This window comes from Phascolarctos cinereus, unplaced genomic scaffold (assembly GCF_003287225.1).
Source record: "Phascolarctos cinereus isolate Bilbo 61053 unplaced genomic scaffold, phaCin_HiC Scaffold_5;HRSCAF=322, whole genome shotgun sequence".
In the NCBI taxonomy this organism is placed as follows: domain Eukaryota; kingdom Metazoa; phylum Chordata; class Mammalia; order Diprotodontia; family Phascolarctidae; genus Phascolarctos; species Phascolarctos cinereus.
The window spans coordinates 276810199-276837597 of NW_027555958.1; the positions used below are offsets into that span (position 1 = coordinate 276810199).

The 27399-nt window shown below is 36.8% G+C and overlaps 1 protein-coding gene across 1 annotated transcript in view; it reads left to right on the top strand.

Annotated features, from left to right (window-relative positions):
- Positions 1-27399, top strand: part of CEP112 (centrosomal protein 112) — a 460933-nt gene that overhangs the window by 338518 nt on the left and 95016 nt on the right. The window contains 1 exon segment of the mRNA XM_021000956.2: positions 16402-16551. Coding sequence (XP_020856615.1) covers positions 16402-16551 — 150 coding nt within the window.

Sequence of the window (27399 nt, forward strand, 5' to 3'; positions counted from 1 at the left end):
TATGCTTTTTATGAGTAGTCAGTTTGTACAAAGGCTGTTAAGAGTGATGACCTGAAAGAAGCTGGATACTTTTGTCATATTATGTCTGAGGGCACAGGAAAAGACAAGAAAGAGGTTTGAGCAGTTTTCTTGATAGAAATATTTTAACCTTTATTTTACAAGGAGGTTGAAATTAATTCTTGAAAGACTTTGCTTGGTACCCTTAAGTAAACTGAATGGTAGAACTGTGTTTCCAGAAAAAAAAAGTTCTTTGCACTTAAGATGATTAAAGATGATGCTGGCTATGATTTTTCTCAGTTCAAATATTATAAATAGTTATTTGTGTCTTTGTGTTATAATTGATTGTGTTGTTAATAAATTATACTATCAGTAAATTTTAAATTGAGGATATTAGGGTTTTTGAGATGAGGATAGGTATAAGCAACTTCTTATGTGGAAAGAGGTTTCTCTAGTTTATTAAATATCTCATAAACTGAAATGAAAGTTCTAAGCTAAATGCTTAATTAATTAAAAAAGGTTGCAATTTTATTAAGGAGGATATCTAAACATATTCCTGGGTTACCCTAGAATTTGGGATAATCAAAATGAATCTAATGATAAGTAACAGGATGAGAGGTGACCAACAAGTGAAGTTGGTTGACTCCTGTAACGCATCCATGTAGTGTTGGGGTTTATTTTTTTTTTTAAATTTCACGTAGGTATGTTATCATAGAATTATACTGCAAAGTGCTTGATAGTACCACTGAAGAGTAATAGCACTAACTTGGCCGTTTAGTTTTATCACTGCATTGTTTGGTTTGCCAAATATAAATTATCAATATTTTGAAGGTGGATATAGACAGATTTAATATGAATCATAAATGTTTTTAAACTGGAATCTCAGGGGTTTCCTGATTTTAGGAGTAAACTTTGGGAATAAAAACATGGACATTATAAGAACATTGAAAAGAAAAGTCAAACATCAGTAGACTACAACATAATTTAAAATAAGGTCAGGACTCAGGACTGGGAAGTCCACTCAATATTCTGTGCATTAACCAATCTGTTGGATCATAAAAAATACGTGATATACACTGACTATAGGATATCACACCTAGAAACAAATTTACACAATCCCTTCTGAGGAAGAGATGACTGTGAGAGTAGAGGCCTTTATGAGAAAACGGGGCCTGACAGTAAAGAGACTAAAGGCACTTTTTATATTAGAGACAATTCACCAGAGAGAAGAGACCCCAACAGCAAAACAAACAAACAAACAAACAAGCAAACAGATAACTGTGAGTAAAGCAAGGGCTAGATCCCCTGTGTTGAACAGAAAATTACCACCTATGGAAGAAAGGCAATGTAAACACATCTTGGCAGAAGGATTCTCAACAAGGTGAGCCAGTTCTGATTAATTCTAGAGAATTAATGAATTAATTAATTCTATTAATTAGACATCAGAAGTCACCCTGATAATGCTGATTCAGATGCAGAAGTTTACAAGAATCTATGGAAAGATGGAAAATAGACTAAATTGGTTTTTTGGGGGGGCAAATATTCTTTTTTTATTAATTTATTTTGATTTATCAACAATCACTTCCATAAGCTTTTGAGTTTTAAATTTTTCATCCCTTCCCTCCCTACCTCTTTCCCCAAAATGGCATGTAATCTGATATAGGCTATGCATATACATTCCTATTAAATGTATTTTCACATTAGTGATCTTGTAAGTAAGAATTAGAACCAATAGGAGGAACTACCAGAAAGAGGAAACAAAACACAACAGAAGAAAAAAAATGGCAAATAGTATGCTTCAATCTGCATTCAAACTCCATAGTTCTTTCTTTGGATGTGGATAGCATTTTCCATCATGAGGCTTTTGGAAATGTCTACGATCCTTGTATTGCTGAGAAGGGTTAAGTCTATCAATATTAGTCATCGCACAACATGGCTGTTACTGTGTACAATGTTCTCCTGGTTCTGCTCACTTCTCTCAGCATCAAACCATACAAGTCTTTCCAGGTTTTTCTGAAGTCTGCCTGTTCATCATTTCTTATAGAACAATAGTATTCCATTATATTCATGTATCACATTCACAGTTATGATTACTATCTGTGTCTTTCTCTCCATCCTTTCTCCTCCCCCGTGTTTATGTTTTTCTTTCTCCTTTCTCCTTTTCCCTCCTCACTAATGTTTTGCTTTTGACTACTGCCTCCCTCAGTCCCACCTCCCTTCTATTAGCCCCCTCCCATTTCTTCCCCTTTACCCTTACTACTTTTTCCCTCTCTTCTATTACTCCTCCCTTTTCTTTCCCCTTTTCCCTCCTACTGCCTATAGGGCATATTCGATTTCTATACCTAACTGATTATGTTATTCCCTTCTTAAGCCAAATCTGATGAGAGTAAGGTTCAAACAATGTTCATCTCCTTCCCATCTTTCCCTCTGCTGTATTAGGTTTTTGTGCCTTTTCCTGTGATGCAATTTACCCTTGTCTGCCTCCTCCTTTCCTTTTCTCTCAGTACATTTTCTTAGTTAGATCAGATTAATCCACTTACTTGGATCCATGTAACCCACTTGATTAGATTTTTTTCATCATTGCATCAAAGTCAATTTATACCCACCCCCTTTATGTATACCCCTTTAACATGGTGTAATAACAATATAGTTCTCAAGAGTTGCAAGTGTCATCTTCCCTTCTAGGGATGTAAACAGTGTGCCCTTATTAATAACATGTTGTTTCTTTCTGTCTTGTTTACCTTTTTATGTCTCTCTTGAGTCATGTATTTGAAGATCAAATTTTCTGTTGAGCTCTGGTCTTTTTATCAGGAAGGTATGGAAGTCCCCTATTTCACTGAATATCCATCTCCTCCCCTGAAAGATCGTGCTCATTTTCACTTGGTAGTTGATCCTTGGTTGTAATCCAAGCTCCTTTGCCTTACAGAATATCATATTCCATGCCCTATAGTCTTTTAATGTAGAAGCTGTAAGGTCCTGTGTAATCCTGACTGTGGTTCCACGATATTTAAATTGTTTCTTTCTGGCTGCTTGTAGTATTTTCTCTTTGACCTGGTAATTTTTGGAATTTGGCTACTATATTCCTTGGCATTTTCAGTTTGGCCTCTCTTTCAGGAGGTAATGGATGGATACTTTCTATGGCTATTTTACCCTTGGGTTCTAGGACCTCAGGGCAGTTTTTCTTTATGATTTCCTGAAAGATACCATCCTGGCTGTTTTTTTCATTGTGATTTTCAGGTAGACCAATAATTTTTAAATTATCTCTCCTGAATCGATTTTCCAGGTCTGTTGTTTTACCAATGAGGTATTTTACATTTTCATCTATTTTTTCATTCTTTTGTTTTTGTTTGACAGATTCTTGCTCTCTCATAGAGTCATTAGCTTCCATTTGCCCAATTCTATTTTTTAACAAATTGTTTTCTTGTATTAGATTTTGTACCTCCTTCCCCATTTGGCCAATTATATTTTTTAGGGACTTGTTTTCTTCAGAGTACTTTTTTTCCAGTTGGCCAATTGTATTTTTTAAGGACTTGTTTTCTACAGTTAATTTTTGTCTTTCCTTTTCCAAGCTATTGACTCTCTCTTGCATACCTTTCATTTCTTTTCCCATTTTTCTTCTACCTCTCTCATTTGACTTTTAAAATCCTTTTTGAGCTCTTCTAAGAAGACTTTTTGGGCTTCAGACCAGTTCATATTCCCTTTTGAGGTTCCAGATGTGGGTTTGTTGACAATGTTGTCCTCTTCAGAATTTCTGCCTTTATCTTCACTCTTCCCATAATAAGAATCTATCGTACATTTCTTTTTGGTCATAGTGTTTGCTTATTTCCTGGCCTTTAAAGAGATTGAGCTCTCCTGCTGGGGAGCAGAAGGCACTGACCCAAGCTTCTTGTGTTGGGAGCCTAGGTCTTGGTCACAGGCTTTGTGTGCTGGGGCCTCTTATGTTGGCAGTTGGAGGCTTTAGGGTTCTGGCAGCTTACCTGGTGTTGGGCTGGAATCAGCAACACTGGAACTCTAGGGGGTAGGATTGGGTAGTGCGGCTCCTGGAGATTTCCTGCTTCCCTGAGCCTTTCCTTCTTTTGGCTTTCTTCAGCTCCTTTCAGATGGACATTGTAGGGTGTTTATCTGCCTGGGGCCCCTTGTAGTGCTGTTTCCCTTAGTTTTGCTGAGGCACTTGGAGAGCTGAGTGGTTTTCCAAGCTGGTTTCCACCAGTTCTCCTGCCCTCAGTGAGACACTTGGGGGTCCAGGTGTTGGTGTTTGCCTGCTCCACCACCTGGGCTTCAAGATCTCCTCCTGGTAAGCTGAGGTGGGGCTTTCCACTAGCTTGCTGGGACACCTCCAGTTCTGTTCTGCTCCCTTTCCCCCAGGGTAAGAAGGGGCCTTTCCCATTAATCCCTCAAGCTACCTGGGCTTCTGGACTGCCACACCCCATCTTTTTGGGGGTTCAACTGTTACAGGGTTTTTTCTGGGGTGATATTTTCTGGGCTTTCAGAGGTTAATAAGGAAGGGTAAGCCTAAATTGTTTTTTTCATGAACATGAAAGACTAAGAAAATAAAGGTTTTACCAGTCAGATACAAGAGAACCATCAGCCTAGTTCAAGAAAAGTTGCAGAAGTGTCTTTTATTACAAGTATGAGCTCGATTCAAATGTGCATAATGTACTTGAAAAAGGCATGTAGATAGATGGGTGTGCAAGATGATGAATGTCAATGAAATTAGAGCAGGAGTGGGACTGGGACTATGAAATGATTCAGTAAGAGATAGAGTTGTCCTGGACCCCAAACCAGTAAGAAGCAGCTCATCATTAGTAAGTAAGCTCACAGCTATTTGAAACAAGAACACCACCACCAAGGTGCAGTCACAGAAGCAGAGATATTTTCTGTTTCTGTTCTGATATAAACTAGATGGACATAAACATGTCAAGTACATTTAAGAAGCATTTTCATTTGGTTCAGAGGCAGATGGTGTCCAAGAAATCTGTATCACAATTCAAATAATGGTATGAGGTTCAAGTATGTTACCAAAGTTGAAAGAAGAAAAATGTTGTTGAAAGATTTTGATATTCAGGGAAGATTAGACAAATTTTAAAACAGAAATTGAACAAAGATTTGATAACCAAATAGAAAAAATTTAAAAGTGATCTATCTCAGCTGAAAAAAAAAATTGGAAAGAGAGATAAAGGCCTTTCTTTTCAAGAAATGAAACAAGCCATCTAATTGACACAAAAGAACTATAAGAAGCTACTCAAAAAGAAATTGCCACACTGAAGCAATAACTCAAGGATGCTAAAGCCCAGATTATTAGTCAGCTAAGAGAATTGCTGAGAACTGTGTTGGTTGGAGTAAATCAATAGCTTTTCTGAGACCTGAGAAAGATTCTAGTTCAGACAAAAATGTAAGCTGAACCCAGAGGCAATGCAGCTCTTGCCTAGATATAAATAAAATATATAAATATACCATATAAAATATATAAATAAATCATAGAATTAAAAATTCTAATACTGAGCTTTTAACATCAGTCCATTTAGATAAGAAAGATTATTAAAATTAAAAAATAAAACTATCCAACCTATAGATAGATGAGATAATGATATTTTAGGAGAAACAGTGCTTCAGGTAGGTGTATTTCATTGTTGAAGCGATATATAACATTATTTTATACTTTTTAATTTTTTTACTTGTGATTATTACTACTGGTAGTATAGTATTTTTTATCCTTATTTTTAAAAGTCTTGTGGCTTAACATTACAATATAATTTTGTACGTAACAGAAGTGTAAATTTGATATAACCCTCAAATAGTTTTCAGGGAATTTAAACATAGGAACATGGAGAGAAATATAAAACTAGTTTCACAGGGTATATAGGAGTAGATATATACAACAATTATATCTATAATCTTTTCCCACAGAAATTCTCTATAAGAAAAGATTATAGATGTAGTCATACCTTTAAGAGCCAAGTATCATGTTGTAGAAATAGTAGTCTGGCCAACAGTTTGGAGAGTTTTAATTGTGATTGTATGAGAAGTCAGTCTGGAGAGAGGCTGTTAGGAGTGGTAGCTTGAGAAAAGCTGAAGATATCATTGTTCTATCATGTCTAAGCAAACACTGGAGAAGACAGAAAGAAAGAGGCTTGAGAGATTTTCTGGAGAAAATAAATAGAAATGTTAATCTTTGTTGTGAAAAGATGAAGAGAATTCTTGTAAAGAGACTGCTTGGTACCCTTGAAGAAACTGAATAGTGGAATTGTTTCCAAAAGTAAGGAGAAATCATCTACTGTGATCTTTCTCACAGTTCAAATATTGTACACAGTTATTTATGTTTTGTCATGTTGATAAATTGTATTGCCAATAACCTTGTTATTTGTTTATTTAATAATAGGAAATTGTTTCCAATAAAAAGAGATGTATGAGCAAGTTCTTATGGGGAAAGAGTTTTCTTCAGTTTATTAAGGAAGTTCTCATAAATACAAATGGGAGTTCCAAGCTAACTGATTAATTAATGAAAGAGGTTGCGGTTCTGCTAATAAAAAAATATCCAGAAATACTCCCTGTGTTATCTCAGAACTTGGAATAATGAAAATAAATACAGTGTAGAGACAAATTGCGGGCAAAGGTTGACTCAGTGAGAGACAAGAGCAAGAATAATAGACCCCATAATGTTGCTTCTCTTTTGGGTCATGATACAGACTTGGTTATATAATCAACAAGACGAAGGACCAGACACTTTCTCCAATCCTCATGGCCTTTCAAACCTTTCCAAATAAGAATTATTTTCAAGACATAAATCAATTTCATCTATCTCCAAGCTCTGAGCCACCGAGAACCATAGCAAGATAACAACCCAGTGGACTAAAAGCAGAGGTTAACCCCTGATGATCTCACTCAGCAGCACCACACACACACATACACACCAGCACATTCAAGCAAGGCCAAATAAGCTAATCCATAAGCTTGCAACAAAATCCAACTCTGCCCTTCACCAATTCCTGTCTGTGTGCAAAGGCAGAAGCTTTCTAAGTCTAGCACTCTCAGCATGAAAGAACTAAGGAACGGAGGGAACTGGGGCAGGATGCCAGCATAATATGTGTAACCACCATAAAGCAAAGGAGACTAGCATCCAGCTGAAGCCATTTCTGTCCCTGCAAAAGTCATTTGGGGCAGAAACGCAGGCTAGTGAAATATGAATTGTCCAACAATTAAGACAGCTTTGAGTTCCAACCCATGGGGAAATTGCTATCAAAGGGAAAGAAGCCAAAAAATAAACCATAGCAGAATATGAGAAGAAAATATCGACATTTCCAAAGATCTCAGGAGGAAGAAAACTTATTGTAAAAGCTTGAGCACAAGCAGATAAGCCAACAGGGAAGAGGAGGGAAGATGGATCATGTAGATGAGTCCATGCATCCATCACCTGATGAGGCAGAAGACCCTGTGGGTTTTCAAGAGGACATGGAAGCATAGCAATCAAGTAGTCAATAAATATTAAGTACCTACTATGTCCCAGGTACTGTGCTAAGTGCTGGAGATATAAAGGCAAAATACAATCCCTATAACATCTAAAGAACTGTGTAATAACAAAATATATACAAAATAAAATGAAAATGATCAAAAGAGAGAATGCAGTAACATTATAGGGAATGGAAAAGACTTCTTATAAAACATGGAACTTTAGCTGGAACTTAAAGGAAGCCAAGAGGTAGAGATAAGGAGGGATAGAATTCTAGGCATGAAGTGAAAATGCCCAATCAGAAGATGGAGTATCCACCAGTGTGCTTGTGTTGCAAAGGACATGGGAAGGTATAAGAAGATTGGAAAAGTGGTAGGGGCAGGTTGTGAAGGGCTTTGCATTTCAAATGGAGGATTTTATAGTTGATCCTGGAGGTGATGAGTGGTGAATAAAGTTTGTTGAGTCAGGAAAGAAGGCTGATATGGTCAGACCTGAGTTTAGAAGGATAACTTTGATAGCTTAGTAGAGGATGGACTATAGTAGGGAAGAGATTTGTTGTAGAATATTGCAGTAGTCCAGGTACAATATGATGAAGGCCTGCAGCAAGGCAGTGGCAATCAGAGGAGAGAAGGGGACATATACAAGAGATGTTAGAAAGGTGGAAACAACAAGACTTGGCAACTTATTGGCTATGGAGGGGGAGGGAGGTGAGAGAGTGAGAGTGAGGAGTCAAGGATGACACCTGGATTGTGAGCCTGGAAGGCTAGGAGGATGGTGGTAGCCATGACAGTAATAAGGAAGTTAGGAAGAGGGGAGGGTTTAGGGGAAAAGGTAATGGATTCAATTTTGGACATGTTGAGTTTAATATATACATGGGTCATCCATTTCAAGATAATCAATAGGAAGTTGGAGATGTGAGACTGGAGGTCAGCAGAGAGATAGAGACTGGTTAAGTAAATTTGAAAATCATTATCATAAAAATTATAAATTATAAATGGGCACTGATGAAATCACTAAATGATATATATTGAAGGAAAAAAAGGAGATAATGAAAGGCAGAGCTCATGAGGAACCCTGGATTAGTGGTTGTGACATGGATGAAGATACAGCAAAGGAGACTGAGGAATAATCAAACTGATTACGGGGGGGGGGGGGGAGAACCAGCAAAGAGTAGTGTCATGAAAACCTAGAGGGAAGAGCATGTCACGGAGAAGAGAGTGATCAACAGGCAGTTGAGAAGTCAAAAAGGATGTGGATTGAAAAAGGGCCATTGGATTTGGCAATTAAGACATCATTTGGCAACTTTAGAAAGTGCATTATGAGGTGAATTATGATTAGAATTGGGTGAATTATGAGGTTGGAAGCCACACTGTACAGGGTTAAAAAGAATAAGAGGAAAGAAAATATAGGCATATGTGGTAGGCAACCTTTTCAGTTTTAGCTACAAAAGGAAGGAGTGATATAAGATGATAGCTACTAGAGATGGATGGATCAAGTGAGGGTTGGTGTTTTTTGTTTGGTTTTTTTTTGAGAACAAGAGCCATGGGTATATTTTTGTAAACTATGGAGAAGTAGTCAATATTTGGGAAAATGTTGACGATAAATGAGAGTGGGGATGATAGAAGGGATAATCTGCAGGAGAAGGTAGGATTAAATGGAATCACTTGTGCATGTAGAGAAGTTTTCCTTGGCAACGTGAAGGGACACATGTTCATATGAGACTGAGGTGAAGGCAAATATTATGTAACATAAATTTGTGGGGCTTCCATTCAACACCATTTCGTTATTTTCTCTAGCTTCATTCAGCAGCATGAGTTGGAAAAAAGTCAGTAGAAAGAGAGAATAATCCAGAGATGATGGATTATTGGCAGAGCAAGATTGGAAATAGGATAAAGGGACAAGGGACTCAAGAGAAAATGGTGTAGAGTTAAAGAGTTTCACCACTAAGGAGTCAAGATGGGGAAGAGAGGAGTGTGTGGCTAGTGGAGGGATGAAGGCCCAGGAAAGAACTGTAGGGTGGAGGGACTGGAGGTCATAGGAAAAAGAACAGGGTTTGGAGTTCTAAGGCTGAGAGAGGAGTGGAATGACAACAGATTGCAATCAGATAAGAGAATTTCTGAGTTTGAGAATTTGGAAGTAATGACTAGTATGATCATTTCTGTGTAGCTGAGGTGGGGTAGAGGAGTAGATCATGCTTTCTATAGGTTCAGTACCAGGCCCACTAATACAGATGGTCTAGATGTGTAGAGATGCCTTATTAGACACACAGACCATGGCAAACTAATACTACTATTTCTTAAAGAGTCACTATCTTCAGCTGATCTCTATCTGCATTGACTAAAGTTCTATTCACACTTTAGCAGTTTCATACTTTCTTCCCAAGGTGGAGCTCTTTTTTTTCTCTGTCTTTCAGAATATTCAGCTAAATTTGACTTTATCAATAAGGCTGCCTTGTAACATTCTTGTTCAGGTCCTTGCTAAATGCTTCTGTGGGTGAAGGAAAATCAGGACCTCTAATTGATTGAGTCCCCCTCTCCTTCCTCTGAGACAATGAGGTATTAAGGTTTTGCCCCTTTTGCATTTACAGGTTTTGTGTGGATTGATTTTTATCTTTTAAAAGGTGTGAAACTTTGGTTAAAACCCTAAGAGGCTTATTTGGCCTATTCACAGATTGTATAAACAGTGTAAAAGAAAAAAAGTTATTGAACTTCTTTGCTCTTTTAGGCAGCATGAAGAAGCTCTATCAATTTGATATAGGGCAGTTAGCATTTGGTTGGATGAAATGTCAGTCATACTGCTTTATAAAGCAAATTAGCGAGTTGTGGGTTTTTATCAAGAGAATTATCTCTGATCATCTAGAAGAGGGCAAGCTATGGAGAAAAAATCCAGCTCTGGAGAGGGAATTGTTCTCTTTTTTTCCCCTTGTGCAACAGTGAGGAGAGAAGAGAGTTTCATTGCCATCAGCAATGGCATCCTACAGAAGAGCAGTTCACCCAATAGGAGATATTTTCCAGCAAAAAGCAGATCCAGAGATCCCAACTTTGGAGTCAAATTGAAAGTGGATAGAAGCAGGCCCAGGGAACCATGCATAGTCACCTGAATAAGAGGAGCAACATGAGGATACCCTAAGTCTTTACTGTGCCATTTAATAAAATAATTTTGCTTTGAACTACTTTATCCTCTGTTAAAAGTAAGTAAAATTAATTAGAGGAAGAATATGAGTATATGAATCTTGGGTAGTCAATCCCTTCAGCCACCGTATGAGAGAGAAGTGGGGAAGGGACAGTCTCAGAGTGTTGCCCTTCTGTCGGCTCAAAATAACTATGAGGGAATTTGTTTATTTAAACTGTCCAGTCAACCAATAAGTATTTATTAAGCCTTTACTATATGTAATATATGCCTGGTGAGTATGTGTGTATGACTAAATACAAAGTAAACCTTTTTAGGGAAAGAAGAATAATAATTTGGGGGATCAGGAAGTGTTTCATATAAAAAGTAGAGCTTGAGCACAGTTTTGAAAGAAATGAGATACTTAGGGTGTGTGGACATTCGTTCCAAGCACAGGGCCCAGCCAGTGCAGAGATATGGAGACAAGAGATAGTGTGTTGGGTGTGGGAAACAGCAAACTAATTTGGCTAGACCATAGAGGACAGGGAGGGTAGTAGTAATGGTAGGAAAGGCAAATTGGGACTAGATTATGAAGGAAAACCTTTAAAAGACAAACAGGAATTTATATTTAATTATAATGGCAATATGGAGCCAATGGAATTTATTGCGTGGGAGAGGGAATTGTACAAATCACTTTGGAGGCTAGGTGGAAGATAGATTGTAGTGGGAAGAAACTTGAAGTAGAAAGACCTATTAGGAAATCGTGACTAGTAAAAATCCAAGCATGTAGTGACAAGGGCGTGAAATCGAGAGGGCAGTAGAACATTTAGCTTGAAATACCTTAAAAGACAGTTGGAGATGTGTGACTGGAGCTCAGTATAGATTGGGGCCAGATGTATAGATTTGGAAGTTATCAGTTTAGAGATGATAAACTTCTGAGGTAATCAAGTGAAATAGTATAAAGAATAGCAAAAGTCCCAGTACAGAGCCTTGGTATACCCCTGAAGTTAGAGGGCATGTATGCACTATGTACAGTGCATAAGCAAAGAAGGCAGAAAAGGAATGATCAGAAGAGTTAAGAAAAACAAGAAAGAATAATGTCACAGAAACTCAGAGGAAGGGCATCCAGGAGAGAGGTGCTAAAAATATCAAAAAATTCAAAAAAAAAAGATTTGGGAAAAATTCACCCATTTTGGCAATCAAAAGATTGTTTGTAAATTTAAAGAGAGCAGTTTCAGATGAGTAATGAAAGTTGGAAGGCAGATTGCAAACAGGTAAGAAATATGTATACAGGGAAAGAAGTGGAGGCAACAAATAGAGTCAGGATTTTTGTTGTTTGTTTTCAAGAGTTTGGCTATGAAAGAAAGTTTTATAAGGAGATAGTAGGGTCTAGACAAGTTTTTTTTTTTCAGGATGGGGGAGACTTGGGCATGTTTGTAGGCAACTGGAAAGGTTTCAGCCGATAAGGAAAAATTATTAGAGAGAGAAGTGGGGAATGATTATAGGAGCTGTCTGCTTGAGAAGATGGGAAGGAATGGGATCAAGGCTTTGAAGAGGAGCAGATTGTCCATCAGAGACTTGAGTAAAGGAGGAGAGAATGAGGGATAATGTCAAGGGGTTTTGAAATACAAAGGAGGGAGGAAGAAGTAACTCACAGTGAATGGTCTCTATTTCAGTAAAATATTGTGAATTCCTCAGCTGAGAGGGAAAAGGGAGGGAATCAGTGTTTCAGTAGCTTTAAGAAGAGATTTGGAACAGCCTCGGGGAGGAGTAAAATGACTGTCATGCTAAGATAAGGGTCCACTAGAGCCAAGATAACAGATTTGTAGTGGGTCCAGTTAGCTTGGTAAGTGATTTCAACCAGCTACTATTTAGCAGCATGAGAAACAGAAAAAGAATAGGGGAGTAATCCTGAGGTTGAGATTTGACAAAGTGTAAACATCGGTAAGAAAGGGGAATAAGTGTTCTGAGGACAGTTAGGTAGTGCAGTAGATACAGCTCCATCCCTAGAGTCAGGAAGACCTGAATTCAAATGTGACCTCAGGCACTTACTAGCTTTGTGACCCTGGGCAAGTTATTTAACCTTGTTTACCTCAGTTTCCTCATCTGTAAAATGAGCTGGAGAAGGAAATGTCAAACCGCTTCAGTATCTATGCCAAGAAAAGTGCAAATGGGGTCACAAAGAGTCAGACATGCCTGAAATGACTCCACAACAACAGATATTCTTATCCCCGTTTTACAGGGTAAAGATTATTTAGGTAGTGAGATTTTAACTCTCTTGTGTGTTATGACATAGCTAGTAAGTGTCAGATGAACTATTTTTACCCAAGGCACTCCTGACTCCAAACAAATTTCACCTTGCTACCTCTCAAACGATCACCTAGCTCTTTTGTTTTTCCACCTTCAATAGCAGGTAGCTATAATTGTAACCCTAATGCGTCATTCCAATACCAGTCCAAAGGTCTTGCTTATGCCAACTTTCATATGCAGCCTCAGAGTGTGAAAGGCTGCTACCCTAATTGTGGCACTCCTGGTTAGTATTTTGTCTATTTGGTTTTCACATGTAGAAATATACAAGATCATTTCACAGCGCCTGATGTCCTGCCCCACAGGTTAGCTACTGTGCCTTCTTGACTATAGTAACTCTATAGATAGAGATACAAGAATAGATATAAATGCAATTGTGACTTAGAAGGTAGATAAGAGGTGGCCTCTGAGTCATGACTACCTGTGTCAAAGGCCCCTGCTGACTCTTCCTGACTGTGTGTTCCTGGGCAAGCCACCCACACTTTCAGAGCCTACCAAGCCAAATATTATAGAACATTTGCTCATTAGCAATGTCAGAGGAAGTTTTCTCATTAAGAATTCCCTATGCACAATCTCTGAAGGTCAGAATCACTTTCTTTTTCCACCAAGCCTTTGGAGAGACTGGAGATGAGTTGAAGACTCAATACAAGGAGCTATGACCATGGTTGGCAGATTAGAGGCTCTGGAAGTTGGTACGGACAACCATACGAGGGATCAAAACCTAACACTGTGTATGTCAAGAGTGCCTGCAAAATAATGGAAGAGAAGTAGTACAAGGAAGTATTGGTTTCTATTGGAGACCAGACCGTGATCTAAACATAAGTGGTACACATTCTGGATGACAGACAAACCAAAGAGTTTCATTAGAAGCGGCTGCCAAAGGGATTGAGCAAGCAAAGGCCCAAAATAAGGACAAACTTGTGTGCACAAATAGCCAACTTATCACCATAAGTATGAATGGATGGATTAACAACTGGAAAGAAAATGGACAGAAAACAAGTAAAAATAAAGATGTCCTCAGAAACCAATTCTCTAAGCTGGATAATGTGACTCAGGACTTGAATATTGAGTGGGAGTATATACCTACTTGTTCAAAAGTTGACAGCAATGCTGAAGCTCAACGATCAACCAGAGAAGCAACCAGAAAGAAGTGAGAAGACTCAATCAGTACTTGCAGATGGTGAAATTTAGAGTGTCATTCTGTAAACCATGCAATATAATCTCCAAATCATTTTCTCTTTACCTTTCTTCCCCTTGTGTTAGAGCTGTATTCCATGGCTGTCTTTGGCCATTTTCTTCATATGCTTTCTCACTTTTTTCTATGTGCTATTTTAATTTTTCTTTAATAATATAAATAAATGCATACTATAAACAACTGTAGAAATTGTTCACATGTACTAATAATAAGAGAAAGGCAGACATCCTCATTTCTGTCAGATCCAACTGAACTCTAACTTGCTCAACTCTTGCCTCAGATGACCTAGAAACTCTGCTTGACTGCTCGCATGACTTGGGGTAATGGGAGTCACCAACTTTTCCTTCAGGTAAAATGGACTGTGAAACAAACTTTGCCATCTGTCCAGATACTGCTTTCTAAGGACTTCCTGGCTTTACCACTTACCCTGCTTGTATGCCCAACAGTATCTCACTATTGTCTGACCTTCTGACCGTCTAAAGATGCCTGTCTGGGCCATGCAATCTGCCCCTCTGGTGCATTCCTACAACTTTTAGGACTTAGAACTTTTAAAAGTCTCTTCAGTTCCCTAGAAGCTGAACTGGCTGATATGTTGTTTCCCCACCAAGTGTGAACATAGCCATAGACTGTCTTTCTGTAGTTGTCACCCATCCCCAATGCTGAATAAAGCACTTGGAACTCAGTAGGAATAGGAATTCAATAAATGTTTTTTCATTAATCCATAATGTCTGGTTTATGTCTGACCCTTCAGATAAGTGCCATTTTTACTTTATCAAACAAATACCTCTTTTTCCATTTCAGAAAAATCTTAAGGATTTGACAAAAGTGCAAAAAAATTAGCAGAGAGGAGGGACTTTGGGAAGAGGCCCAGAAAGGGTATTCAATGATATTCTGATCAGTAATGATGTTGAATATTTCACATTTAAAATTTGTTTTTTCCTGGGTTTTTTTTGGGGGGGTTAAATTGTGCTTTACTTTTACAATTCTGGATATTGGTTGCTCTTAGAAGTTTGTAGAAGTTTCTTACAGATTCTGGATGTCAAAGCCAAATAATTAAATTGTTCCTGTTTAAAAAAAAAAAGAATTCTCTATACTATTGAAATACAAGCCTGGGCCAAAACACGCACACGTGTGCACACACACACACACACACACACACACACACTACCATTCCCTGTCTGTATACATATGCACATCTATACACACATATGTACACTCATTTCCCATTTCATCCCTATAATCTAGTTTCTCTCCCTGCCCCGTGTACTAGCTTGAAAAACTGAATTACGAAGACATTAATTGACTTGTTCGTAATAGGAATTAGTCACATTCTAAACTAGAACCAATATAGTGATCTTCCATTGAATTCCAGATGACCATATTGAATCCTAAGGGGATTGGGATCTACAGGCAGAGCAATGAGATTAACTGACTCCCTGCAGCTCTTTCTACTGTAGGCAGAATTCTGTACCTTTCTGATGAATGTGTTGGAGAACTCAGAATGAATCCTGTTAACACATTGTCAGTATTTTGTATACGCAGAGAATTCTCAAACTTCCTCCTATTTTCATTTCAATTCAGCAAGCATCTATTAGGCAACCCCTGTCTACCAGACATCATACTAGTACTGGAGAATTCAGAAAAAAATCTGCCCTCAAGGAACTTCCATTATATTGAGGGAAATGATGTATACACAAAAAATTAAATATAAAACATATACAAAGTAATTGCAAAAAAAATTTATCCCAAGGATAAAATAATCTGTTTAGTTACATGGTGTTAGTTGTTAACAATTCAAAATGTTTTGGAGAGTAGAGCATCTTTGTTCATTTCAGTGGTGTAATAAAGAGTATCATACTCAAGGTCCAGGCCTTGCCCAAGTACAGCTGAACCAGACCAAAAGTAATTAGGAAATGTTTAACAAAATAAATAAAAATACATTGCAAAATAGATAATGTTTATTTGTAAATTTCTAAGTTAATATGGTGTGAGATCTGTTTCTCTTTGGCTTTGATACTGCTGGTAAAGTACATTTTTTTAAGTACATTTTTTAAAAATCTGAAACATTTAAGATTTTTGAGATCACAAATATCCTTTGTTCTGATGAGTAAATATTATGGGGTATTATAATAACAAAGTCTTCCAAATTAGTTTTCAGAAGTTTTGTGCCATTCACAATTTTATTGTAATCTTTGTGTGAAATGTTGTATGTGCTATGTGATAGGCTAATTGAAATACTGAGTTTGTGTAATTGCCAAATCCAATTCCTTATCCACTGTAAATACATGTAGAAATCAATACCTTTTACTGCAGAATTAATATTCACAGCCTGCTGTTCTCATTGCAGATCATAGCTGAACTTCAGACAACGATTTCCGCTCTGAAGGAAGACAGCAGCCGCCAGCACCTGGCAGCTGAAAGGCGTCTCCAGGAAGTGATAAAGAAGTTTGAAGAGGAAAAGAAGCAGCTGATTAGAGATAATGACAGAACAATCAAGGTAACCAGGAGACTTCTGTCACCAGTGATTCTTGCTGCTTTCCTTCAATTTAAAGAAGTATTAAAATCTTTGCAATGGGTAGATCAGTACAGGTATCAGAATTATTCACACAACCCTCAGTAATTCCATTCACTGGACTTTAGTTCCTTGGAAAATGTGATATGCTCACTATGCTGGAATGTCGTTAGAAATAAATACCACTATATATATGTAGTCATGAAACCCTTTCATTCTGCCAGTGGTACATTTTTTTCAGTGTTCCTCTGAAACTAATGGCCTTGTCCAGTGTTATTCATCAAATACCATATTTTCATGGAGACAATGATGTTGATCAGTTATGCCTACAGTAACATAAAGGAATATATATTACACCAGACAGAAGTAGTAAGTATAGAACAATTAAGTGTATGTGCTCTAGAAGAAGGGAATTGTGAGTAGTAAGACCTCCTTCAACACTTCCTTATATTTTCTTTTTTTCTTTTTTTTTGGTAAATTTTTTTAAAATTTTAAACAAATGCAAAATGATAAAAGAAAAAAAATTGTTATGTCCACAGCAGACCATAAGAGAGAATTCAATATAAAACAATAAACTTCCATTTCAAGAAAACTATATAGTAAATACTACACATTGTTTTCAAAGCTGTCCAGGTTTTCTTTGCTTCCTTATTGGTTTTCTTTTGTTCTCTGCTGTGGACTTTTTACTTTATTTTTTCTCCTCCCTTCTTCTTCCCCACCTTAAAGAGGGCTACAATTAAGCATGGAGATATATATATATATATAGATAGATAGATAGATAGATACATATATAGATATATATATACACACACACACATACATGTATGTATGCATGTATGTGTATGTATGCATGTATATGTATGTATAATATACATATATACATATATGTGTGTGTATATATGTGTATATATACATAAATATCTAGAAACATATACACACATATATATATATACATATATATATGTATATATATATATGTGTGTATATGTTTCTAGATATTTATGTATATATACACATATATACACACACATATATGTATATACATATATATATATATACATATATATATATATATATATATATATATATATACATATAGGCTCATACACATATACATAAGATTGTACTATGCTTATTTCCTTCTATCATCTGTTTCTCTGAAGGTGGGTAGCACCTTCTTTCATAAGTCCAAGTCTTTACATATTTTTCTAAATCAACCAGTTCATCATTTCCTACACAACAGCAATATTCCAACCCAATCATGTCCTATCTGAGAGATTGTCTGTGAAAGTTTTTTTTTCCCAATTTTCTTCATTCCTTCTTTTCTTGGCTACATAGTTTTTATTCATGCATGCAAGGCAATGTCAAATTAAAATAATTAAAATTATCCTTTTTACACTTCAGGAATGCTCTTGCTTTATAATGTAGTTTAAGGTCTGGTGCTGCTGAATCTACTTCTTTTACATCTTTTTTTCTCAGGTTTCTTTGACATTCCTGACCTTTTGTTCTTCCAAATGAACTTTGTTATTATTTTTTCTAACTCAGTAAAATAATTTTTAAGTAATTTCATTGGGATGACATTGAATAAATAGATTATTTAGGTAAAATTGTCATTTTAAAAACCATATTGGTTTTACCTACCCATGAGCAATAAATATTCCTTCAGTTATTTAGATCTGAGTTTATTTGTATAAGAAGTTTTTGTTTCTGTTCATATAGTTCCTGTGTCGGTTTTGGCAGGCATACTCTCAGGTACTTTATATTGTCTAGGTATTTTAAATGGTCTAAAACAATATTGAATAATATTGCTGACACATAGTATAGTTTCTCTATTTTTCACTTTTGATTAAATTTATTTTAACGTTAACTTTGTCTAAGATGATTACTATCCCTGCTTTTTTACATACTAAATTTTACTTCTGCCCTTTATTTTATCATTGTGTGTATCTCTCATTTTTATAATGTTTCCTGAAAGCAACATATTGTTGAATTGAAATTTTTAATCTGCTAACTGTTTCCATTTTTTGGGTAAATTTGTCCCATTTACATTCTAAGCTCCAATTACTTGTTGCATATTTTCCTCCTTCCTATTTTTCCTCACTTTCCTTCTCATCCTGTTTACCCTATCTCTCCTCACTCTTCTGTTTTACTTGTACTCGCTACCTTGCCCTCCTATTCCTTCATCTACCCACTTCTCTAAGAGTCCCTCCCTTATCCTCTCCCCCACCTATCTCCTTGCCTTCTTATTTCTTTCTAAATTTAGAAGACTTCTATACCCTTCTAGATATATGTGCTTTTCCCTCTTTAACCCATTCCTGATGAGAGTAAGGTTCTAGCACTACCTGCCCTCCCCTCTACTAGCTTCCTTTCTATCAGTTTTTGCTTTTATGACTCATTTGTATGAGATAATTACTGCTTTTTATCTCTCTCTACACAATCTCATTTTTTTAGAATCACCCCATAACACTCAGCTCAGTGCACACCTTTCTTTCAAACTACCCAAATAAAGGTGACAATCATAAGAATACTGCTAATACTTTCATGTATACAAAATAAATGATTTGACCTTATTGAGTCCCTTATAATTGGTCTTTAATGTTTACCTTATATTTCTCCTGGATGTTGTATGTCAAATTTTCCCTCAAGTTCTGGGGTTTTTATCACAAAAACCTGAAAGTCTTTGAGTTTGTTAAATGTCCATATTTTTCATTCAGGATTATACTTTGTGGGTAAGTTACCCTTGGTTGTAACCCCACCTCTTTTGCTCTATGAAATACAGTATTCCAAGACCTATAGTCCTTCAAAGTAGTAGTTACTAGGTGTTGTGTAATCTTCATTGTAGCTCCATGATATTTAAATTATTTTCCGTATTGCTTCTAGTATTTTCTTTGACCTGGGAGTTTTGAAACTTGGCTATGATATCCCTGTAAGTTTTCTCCTAGGGTCTCTTTCAGGTGGCGATTGGTGGATTTTTACAATTTCTGCTTTGCCACCTTATTCTAGAACTTCAGGACAGTTTTCCTTGATAATTTCTTGTAATATTGTATCGACTGTTTTGTTTAATCATAATTTTCAGGCAGGGTTTTCAGGTAGGCTTGTTTTTTAATTTATTTAGTATTTTATTTTTTCTCAGTTACATGTAAAAACAATTTTTAAATTTGTTTTTAAAACTTTGAATTCCAAATTCTCTCCATTCTTCCCTCCCCACCCCTTCTCAATGAGAAGGCAAGCAATTCGATGTAGTTATACATGTGTAGTCATGCAAAACATATCCATAATAGTCAAGTTGTGAAACCAATCCTAGTTTTCAAGGAATTATTTTCTTCCTTAAGTTTTTGGTTCTTTATTTCCAGTTGGTTGACTTTCTTTTCATAATTTTCTTGGATTGCTCTTATTTTTTTTCTAATTTTTCCCTTTATCTCTGTTATTTGATGTTTAAACTCCTTTTTCAGTTCTTCCAAGAACTCTTTTTATGCTTAGGTTTGATTTTTGATGTTTTTTATTGAAAAAGGAGTGGCTTTTTTAGCTACATTATCTTCCTCTAACTATGGACCCAGATATTTTCTGTCCCCATAGTAGCAATCTATGATTGGGTTCTTTCTCCTTTGCTTGCTCACTTTTACTTTTTTTTTTTTTTGAATTTTATTTTGTTTTTTAAACCGCTATTAGTATAATCAAGTTGTAGTCCCAGGGTATGAAGAATGATGCCCCAAGCCTTGGGTCCTTCTCACTGTTATTTTCTGAGGTCTGGCATGGGGCCCAACATTGGGCTGTCCTCTCCACTCCTAAGACACAGCTAGGGCCCCTAGCCACACTGTCCCACAAATGATCTTGCTCCTTGTAGTCCCTCAGGTGTCTGTAAACTATAGCTGTTCTCTCTGCCCTTGCACTGAAACCAGAGACTCTACTCTCTGGCAAGTGCCCACAGCCAACAGGGACAGGGTCCCTGTCCCTCACTACTGCACTCACCAGGTGTGTGCTAGCTCCTTGTCCCTGTAGTCACAACCCAGAATGCATGTGGTCAGCACAGCTGTGCTTGACGTACCTCAACAGTGGAAGGTCCTTCAATCTTTTCCTACTCAGCTGTCAGTCCCCCACACTGACTTAGAGATGAAAGTTTCTAAGGTGGAGGCTACCTCTCAACCTACCTGCCCACAGGGCTTGTTGTTTGTTGATTCTACGGAGTTGGCCTGGAGGTGTTTGCTCTTCACTAAGGCTGAATTTCTATGCGTGGAGGTTGGATCTTTTCTGGAGTCTTAGGAGGACAACTGCTTTAACTCCTGTTTATTTCTGCTGCTGTGGGGCGGCATTGTGTGTGTGTGTGTGTGTGTGTGTGTGTGTGTGTGTGTGTGTGTGTGTGTGTAAATTTGGAGAGCAGAAAGTTTTCTGACCTACTTCACCATCTTCACAAAATCCTCTCCCTATCCTTATATTTTCTTAGTTTCATTCTTTTGGTATTATTAGTTGTTTATCTGTGTATGATAATTTCAGTGAAAAGTCTATCTCAGAAATTATTCAGTGTATCAGAAATAGATTTACATTCAGTTATGATCATATGGATCCCTACATTGCTCCTTATTTGTAGAACAAGAGATTATCAAATTTTTTGTGTGTGTCATGGATCCTTTGGCAATATGGTGAAACCTATGGACATCTTCTCAGATTAATATTTTAAATACATAAAATAAAATACGTAGAAATGCATAGAAAATACAATGGAAACTAATTTATTGAAATTCAGTTATGAAAATTTAAAAAAAAACATACAAGGGTTAGAGAGTTTTCCAAAACCCTTGCTAAGTATGAATCCCAGACTTGTATTTGTAACTAATTTGGCACGCATGTAGAAATGATCACTAATGACACTAACCATAAAAAATAGTCTGTAATCCATAAGAACCCATCCTAGTACAGATAGTCAGTTCATTAGTTCAGTAATGTTTAAGTATCTCTACAGTGTTTACACTGGAAAACTGCTTAATTGAAAAGAAATAATGTGTATGACAGACTTTGTCCTTAAGGAGCTTACAGGTTTCTTGGGGACACAAATGAAATAAGTAAAGAGGAGTATGAATGGTTTTTTAAATTGTGTCTCTCAGGCAGCCAGTGCCTTAGGTATTTGCAGAAGGGAAAGATTCTTCCCTACCCCTATATACATTGTAGAATTTAAGTGCCTTAGGGTTAGGAATTCTCACTTTTCAAAGAAGTAGTACTTTAATAAGAGAAATGCACATTAAAACAACTGTCATTTCACTTCATACCCATCAGATTAACAAAGATGATAAAAATACAAAACAGTAATTGTTGGAGAGACTAAGGAGATAGGCACACTAATACACTATTGGGCAAGCTATGAAGTGGTCTGGCCATTTTGGAAATCAATTTGGAACTATGCCCCCAAAAGTCACTGAGCCATACATACCCTTTGACTCAGAAATATCACTACTGAGCGTACGACCCTACTTCTAGCCTCCTCCTGACATATAGACACACACAAAATAAATCAAAGAAACAGGAAAAAACTCATATGTATAAAAATATTCAGAGACCTTTTTGTTATAGCAAAGAACTAGAAACAAAAGGAATGTCCACTAATTGGGGAATGGCTAAACAAGTTACTTATATGAATATAAGGGAATATTATTGCACCATAAGAAATTATGAAAGAGATAGATGGAGAAACATGGGAAGATTTAGATGAAATAATACAGAGTGAAGTAAGCAGAACCAGAATATAAATTTATACTATGACATTGTTTAAAGAAAAATTTTTTTGAAAGACTTAAGGTCTCTAATAATGCAGTAATCAACCACAGCCCCAGAGAATTGATGATGAAATATTCACCCTACTTCCTGGACAGAAGTGGTAGAGAGGAGCAGAATGAGACATGCCATATTTTACTGCATAATCGTTGCCAGTGCATAATTGTCGCACCCTTTTATTTTTTCAGTCCAAAAATTGCTCTATAACATTTCATCATGTAATTATTGCATGGTATAATTCTATTTAGCACGCAGCTTAAAAGATAAATGGGGGCAGCTAGGTGACACAGTGAATAGAGCACTGGCCCTGGAGTCAGGAGGATCCAAGTTCAGATCTGGTCTCAGACCAGACACTTGACACTTACTAGCTGTGTGACCCTGGGCAAGTCACTTAACTGCAATAATCTCACAAAAAAAAGGAAAAAAAAGATAAACAGAGCAACAATGTATTAACCAGTGGCATATGGACACACATTTATCTCTCGCACATTGCGAGCTGTGAGCCTCAGCAGACCTGTACTGTCAGTATATTTCTGAAAGCCAACTCAGTGAAGAACCAGAGGAGCAAGGGGAGAGGGCTGGCTGGCGAAGTTGCCATGAGTAAGTCACATGATATGGTAAGACTTGTATCTTCCTGCGCTAGCTAAACTGTACACTTTGTGTGCCAGTAATACAGTTTAGTAATAAATGATTTTTAAGTAACACAACACAGTTTTTAAAGCTTCACATAATGGTCGCACCCCACTTTTTTGCAAAAAAAAGATATAAAATCTATGATGATTATACATTGAAATACAGTGTATTTTTAGATATAGCTAATGTGTATAATTATTTTGCTTGACTATGTTTATTTGTTACAAGAGAGGATTGGTTTTTTTCTTTTTAATTTGGGGGGAGTGGAGATTGAAGGAAAGGGCAGTAGTGATGATGATGCCCCACAAAACAGTCATTGAAAGTTCAGAGAGGAGGATTCTGGGGAGGTAGTAGAGAAGGTCCAAGTTCTCAAGATTTCTCCCCTGCAAAAGAGATGAAATAGTGCCTCAGAGCAAACACATAACAGTAAAAATAAATAAGAGTAGGGGCAGAACAGGGGTCCTCTTGGGACAATTGCAGAAGATCTGAAGAAAAGTCCCAGGATGAGGTTTGGTCACTGTGAAGAGTAAACACCCCCAGGCTAGTTCCTTGGTCTCTTAAAAAATAAGTAGCAAGCCCTGGGATTAGCTGGGTTGGGAGACTGCTTCAGCCCCAGCTGCAGGAACTTTAACCCCTGGGATAGTGAAGGGTGTTACATATATGAGCTGGGTAGATCTAGGGAACTTCTGCTGACAAGGAATGCCAGACGCTGCTGCAGAAACATGGCAGGGTCAAGAAGGATCCAGAACACAACTAGTGAGTGCAGAAGCAGTGGGGCAGGGATGCTGCTGGCTATGGGCACTTACAAGAGACTGGAGGTCTTGGTTTCAGTTCCAGGCCAGAGGGGAGAACTGAAGGAGGATCTGAGGACAGAGGCATCATCCCCCATATGCCAGGACTAGAGGTGATTATAAAAACTAACCTACTACAAATAAAAAAATAATGCACAGGCAAAGGAGAAAGAATCTAACTATAGAGAGTTACTATTGGAATAGAGAAGACCAGGGTTCATCTTCAGAAGAGGATACTGAAGCAAAGAAACCCTCTTCTTCCCCAAAGAGTAATGTCAAATAGTCACCTGCTCAAAAAGAACTTTTGTTCTTCATAGAAGAACTTTAAAAATCAAATGAAAGAGATTGAGGAAAAACTAAAAAAAAAAAGGACAATCCAAGAAAAACAAGATTATGAAAAGAAAGTCAACCAATTACAAATGGAGATCCAAAATCTTAATGAAGAAAACAACTCCTTAAAAATCAGAATTGGGCAAGGGGAAGCCAGCAAAGTTATAAAAGATTAAGAAATAATAAAACAAAATAGAAAAAATGAAATAGTAGAAGAGAATGTGGAACATCTTATAAGAAAAATAACTGATCTGGAAAACAGATCAAGAAGAGAAAACATAAGAATAATCAGACTACCTGAAAGCTATGATCAAAAAAAGAATATTGATGCAATAATACAAGAAATAATTAAAGAAAATTGTCCTGAAGCATTAGAAAAAGAGGGGAAAGTAGAAATAGGAGAAATCCGCCAATCACCAACTGAAAGATATCCTATGAGGAAAACCCATACCCTCCAGCTCAAGGATAAAATATTACAAGCAACACACATAAAAAACCCCACAATTTAAATATGGCAGTTCCACAATTAGAATCACATAAGACCTTGCAGTGGCAACACTAAAAGACCACTGGTCTTGGGACACTGTATGTAGAAAAGAAAAAGAACTGGGGTTCTAGACAAAAGTAACATACCCAGCAAAGCTAAACGTAATCCTGAATGAAAAAAAAAAGTGGATATTTAATGAACTGTCAGACTTTCAGGACTTTGTTAAAACAACAATAACAACAACAGCAACAAACTTGAACTTAATAAATAGAAGATTTGACATACAAGAGCCAAGAGAAATATAAGGTACATACCAAAGAATAATTACAAGTAACTCAATAAGGACTGATTGTTTACTTTTTATGTATGTAAAATGTTAAAAATATGCCTAAAATTGTTATTAGTAATTGAGTAATTCGTAAAAAAGATCGTGGTAAACCTGAATATGATATAAATTTAAAAAGTAAAACCATTTAGGAATAGCTAAAAAGAGTAATTATTTATATGAATGTGGTGCAAGAGGAAGAACTGAAACAGAAGACTTAGATGAGGGAGGAGGGCTGGTAGTTCTGGAAACCTACTTTCATAAGGAAAGCGTTCAAGAGGGAATAGTACATGTATATCTAGAAGAGTATAAAAGTCTCCTAAATTCAGGATGAAATAAAATGCTAAGGAGATAGGGAGGGGGAAGAGACTAAGGGAGGGATCTCTAGAGGAGAAGGTGAGGGAATAGGTTAAAGTGGGGGATGTAGAAGGTGTTTAGATTTATGGGAATGGGAGGACAAGGGAGGGATCCTTGGAAAGGGAGGCAGATTAAGTAAATGGGAGGGCAAGATAGTGGATAGAAGTAAAGTACAGGAATTAGGAAGAATAGGAAATAAGAGAGAACACACAAATATAAAAACAAAGATCAGAAGTAGAATTTGTTCAGGAAAGTATATGTCTGTATATGTAGGTATATATGTGTATATATGTATAGGTGTATCTATATATCTATACCTATATAAAAATATATCCACACTTAATCATAGCCCTTGGGGGGGAGAGGGGAGGAAGGGGAAAAAAGAACAAAGTAAAAAGTACATAGCAGAGAATAAAAGAAAATAAGGAAGCAAAGAAAAGATGGACAGTACTCAACACAATGTGTAGTATTTATTATATAGGCTTTCCTGAGGTGGAAATTGACTGCTGTGTATTTTGAATCTTCTCTTATGTTCTGCTGTACACGACATGCTTTTTTTCCTTCTCTTATTTTGTTTTTTTTTTCTTTTCTTATTGTGTATTTAAGTTGCAGTAATAAAACTATACTAAGAAAGAAAAGTTCAGAGACATAAACAGGATGGCTTTAAAACTATGTTGAATTCATTATATCCTTTTTTAAAATAACAAACTGTACATGATAGAGATTTGTGATTCAAAATAGAAAAAATTAAATTACCTTTTTTTTTTAAGGCAATCAGGTTAAGTGACTTGCCCAGGGTCAAGACACACCTAGTAAGTGTCAAGTGTTTGGTGTGAGGCCGGATTTGAACTCAGGTCCTCCTGACTTGAGGGCCAGTGCTCTATCCACTGCGCCACCTAGCTGCCCCTAAATTACTTTGTAAAGGAAGCATTTTGTATTTTTATCTCCATTGCCCAATACAGTGCCAGTCACATAGTAAGTACTTAATAAATATCGATGGATTGATTACATATAAGCTGGAGTAACTAGGGCAAGAGTGATGGAAGAAGCAGTACTTGAGCTAAGCTTCAGAGATAGACAGCTAAGATTCAGGGGAATACAGAGAAAAGGGAGGATACCTTAGTAAGAAAAAATTGAGTGAAAAACAAAGGAACAAAAGTAAGCATTGTTTTTTCTGGGTATAGTCAGAACACAAGCCTAATTAGAATATAGGGCATTTAGTAGGAAATAAGGTTAAATAATTAACTTAGCTCTGAGTAATGTGAGGCCTTGAATATCAAGCTAAGACTCAAATTAGGGAAAGGACATAAAGCATTATCTTTTATTGTTCATTGGAGTGTTGGACTCTGTGATTCTGTGGACCATAGCACATCAATACTGTCCGTGAAGTTTTATTGGCAAAGATGATGTAGTGGTTTGCCATTTCCTTCTTCAGTAGATTAAGGCAAGCTGGTTAAGTGACTTGCCCAGAGTCACATAGCTAATAGGTATCTGAGATCAGATTTGAACTCTGGCCTTCCTGATTCTAGGTCCAGTGCTCTGTAGACACTGAGCCATCTAGCTGCCTCATGCCTCCGACAATATCTTTGAGATATTTTCTGGCAACCTCTTTTTTAGGCCTGCTTAATTGTGGTACACATGTGATCCTGACTGCCAAACAGAGTACAACATTTAATAGGTCTGCTACACTGAAGAGGTCTGTAGGCCTTAAGCATAGATCTGGAAATGGACTGTCTGCCATCCATGGACTAGACTCACTAAATTCAGAGGTTTGTCAACAGAAGGCTGGCTACCGAGTAACTCATTTTATGTTTGCTGTAGGGCCACAAAATTATGGTGGCAGGTAGAATACAGCTCTATTGTGTTTTATTGAAGCAAGTTAACATAGTCTCAAGACTAGGGAAATAAGTTAAATGATGAATACACTCTGAACAATGTATCTGATGCCAGACAGTTAAGAGTTCATTTTTTCTCAATGCTACTGAAACCCCACAATGAGGTTTGTAATCCTCCTTTTTGGAAAATAGATAATTTCACAGTCTTTTGAAACATTCTTACTCCTTCAAATCACTTTGAGTTAAGTACTCTAGTTTACCAGCATTCTCCAGATGTCTTTAACCCACCATAACATTATTCTATATGCTTTA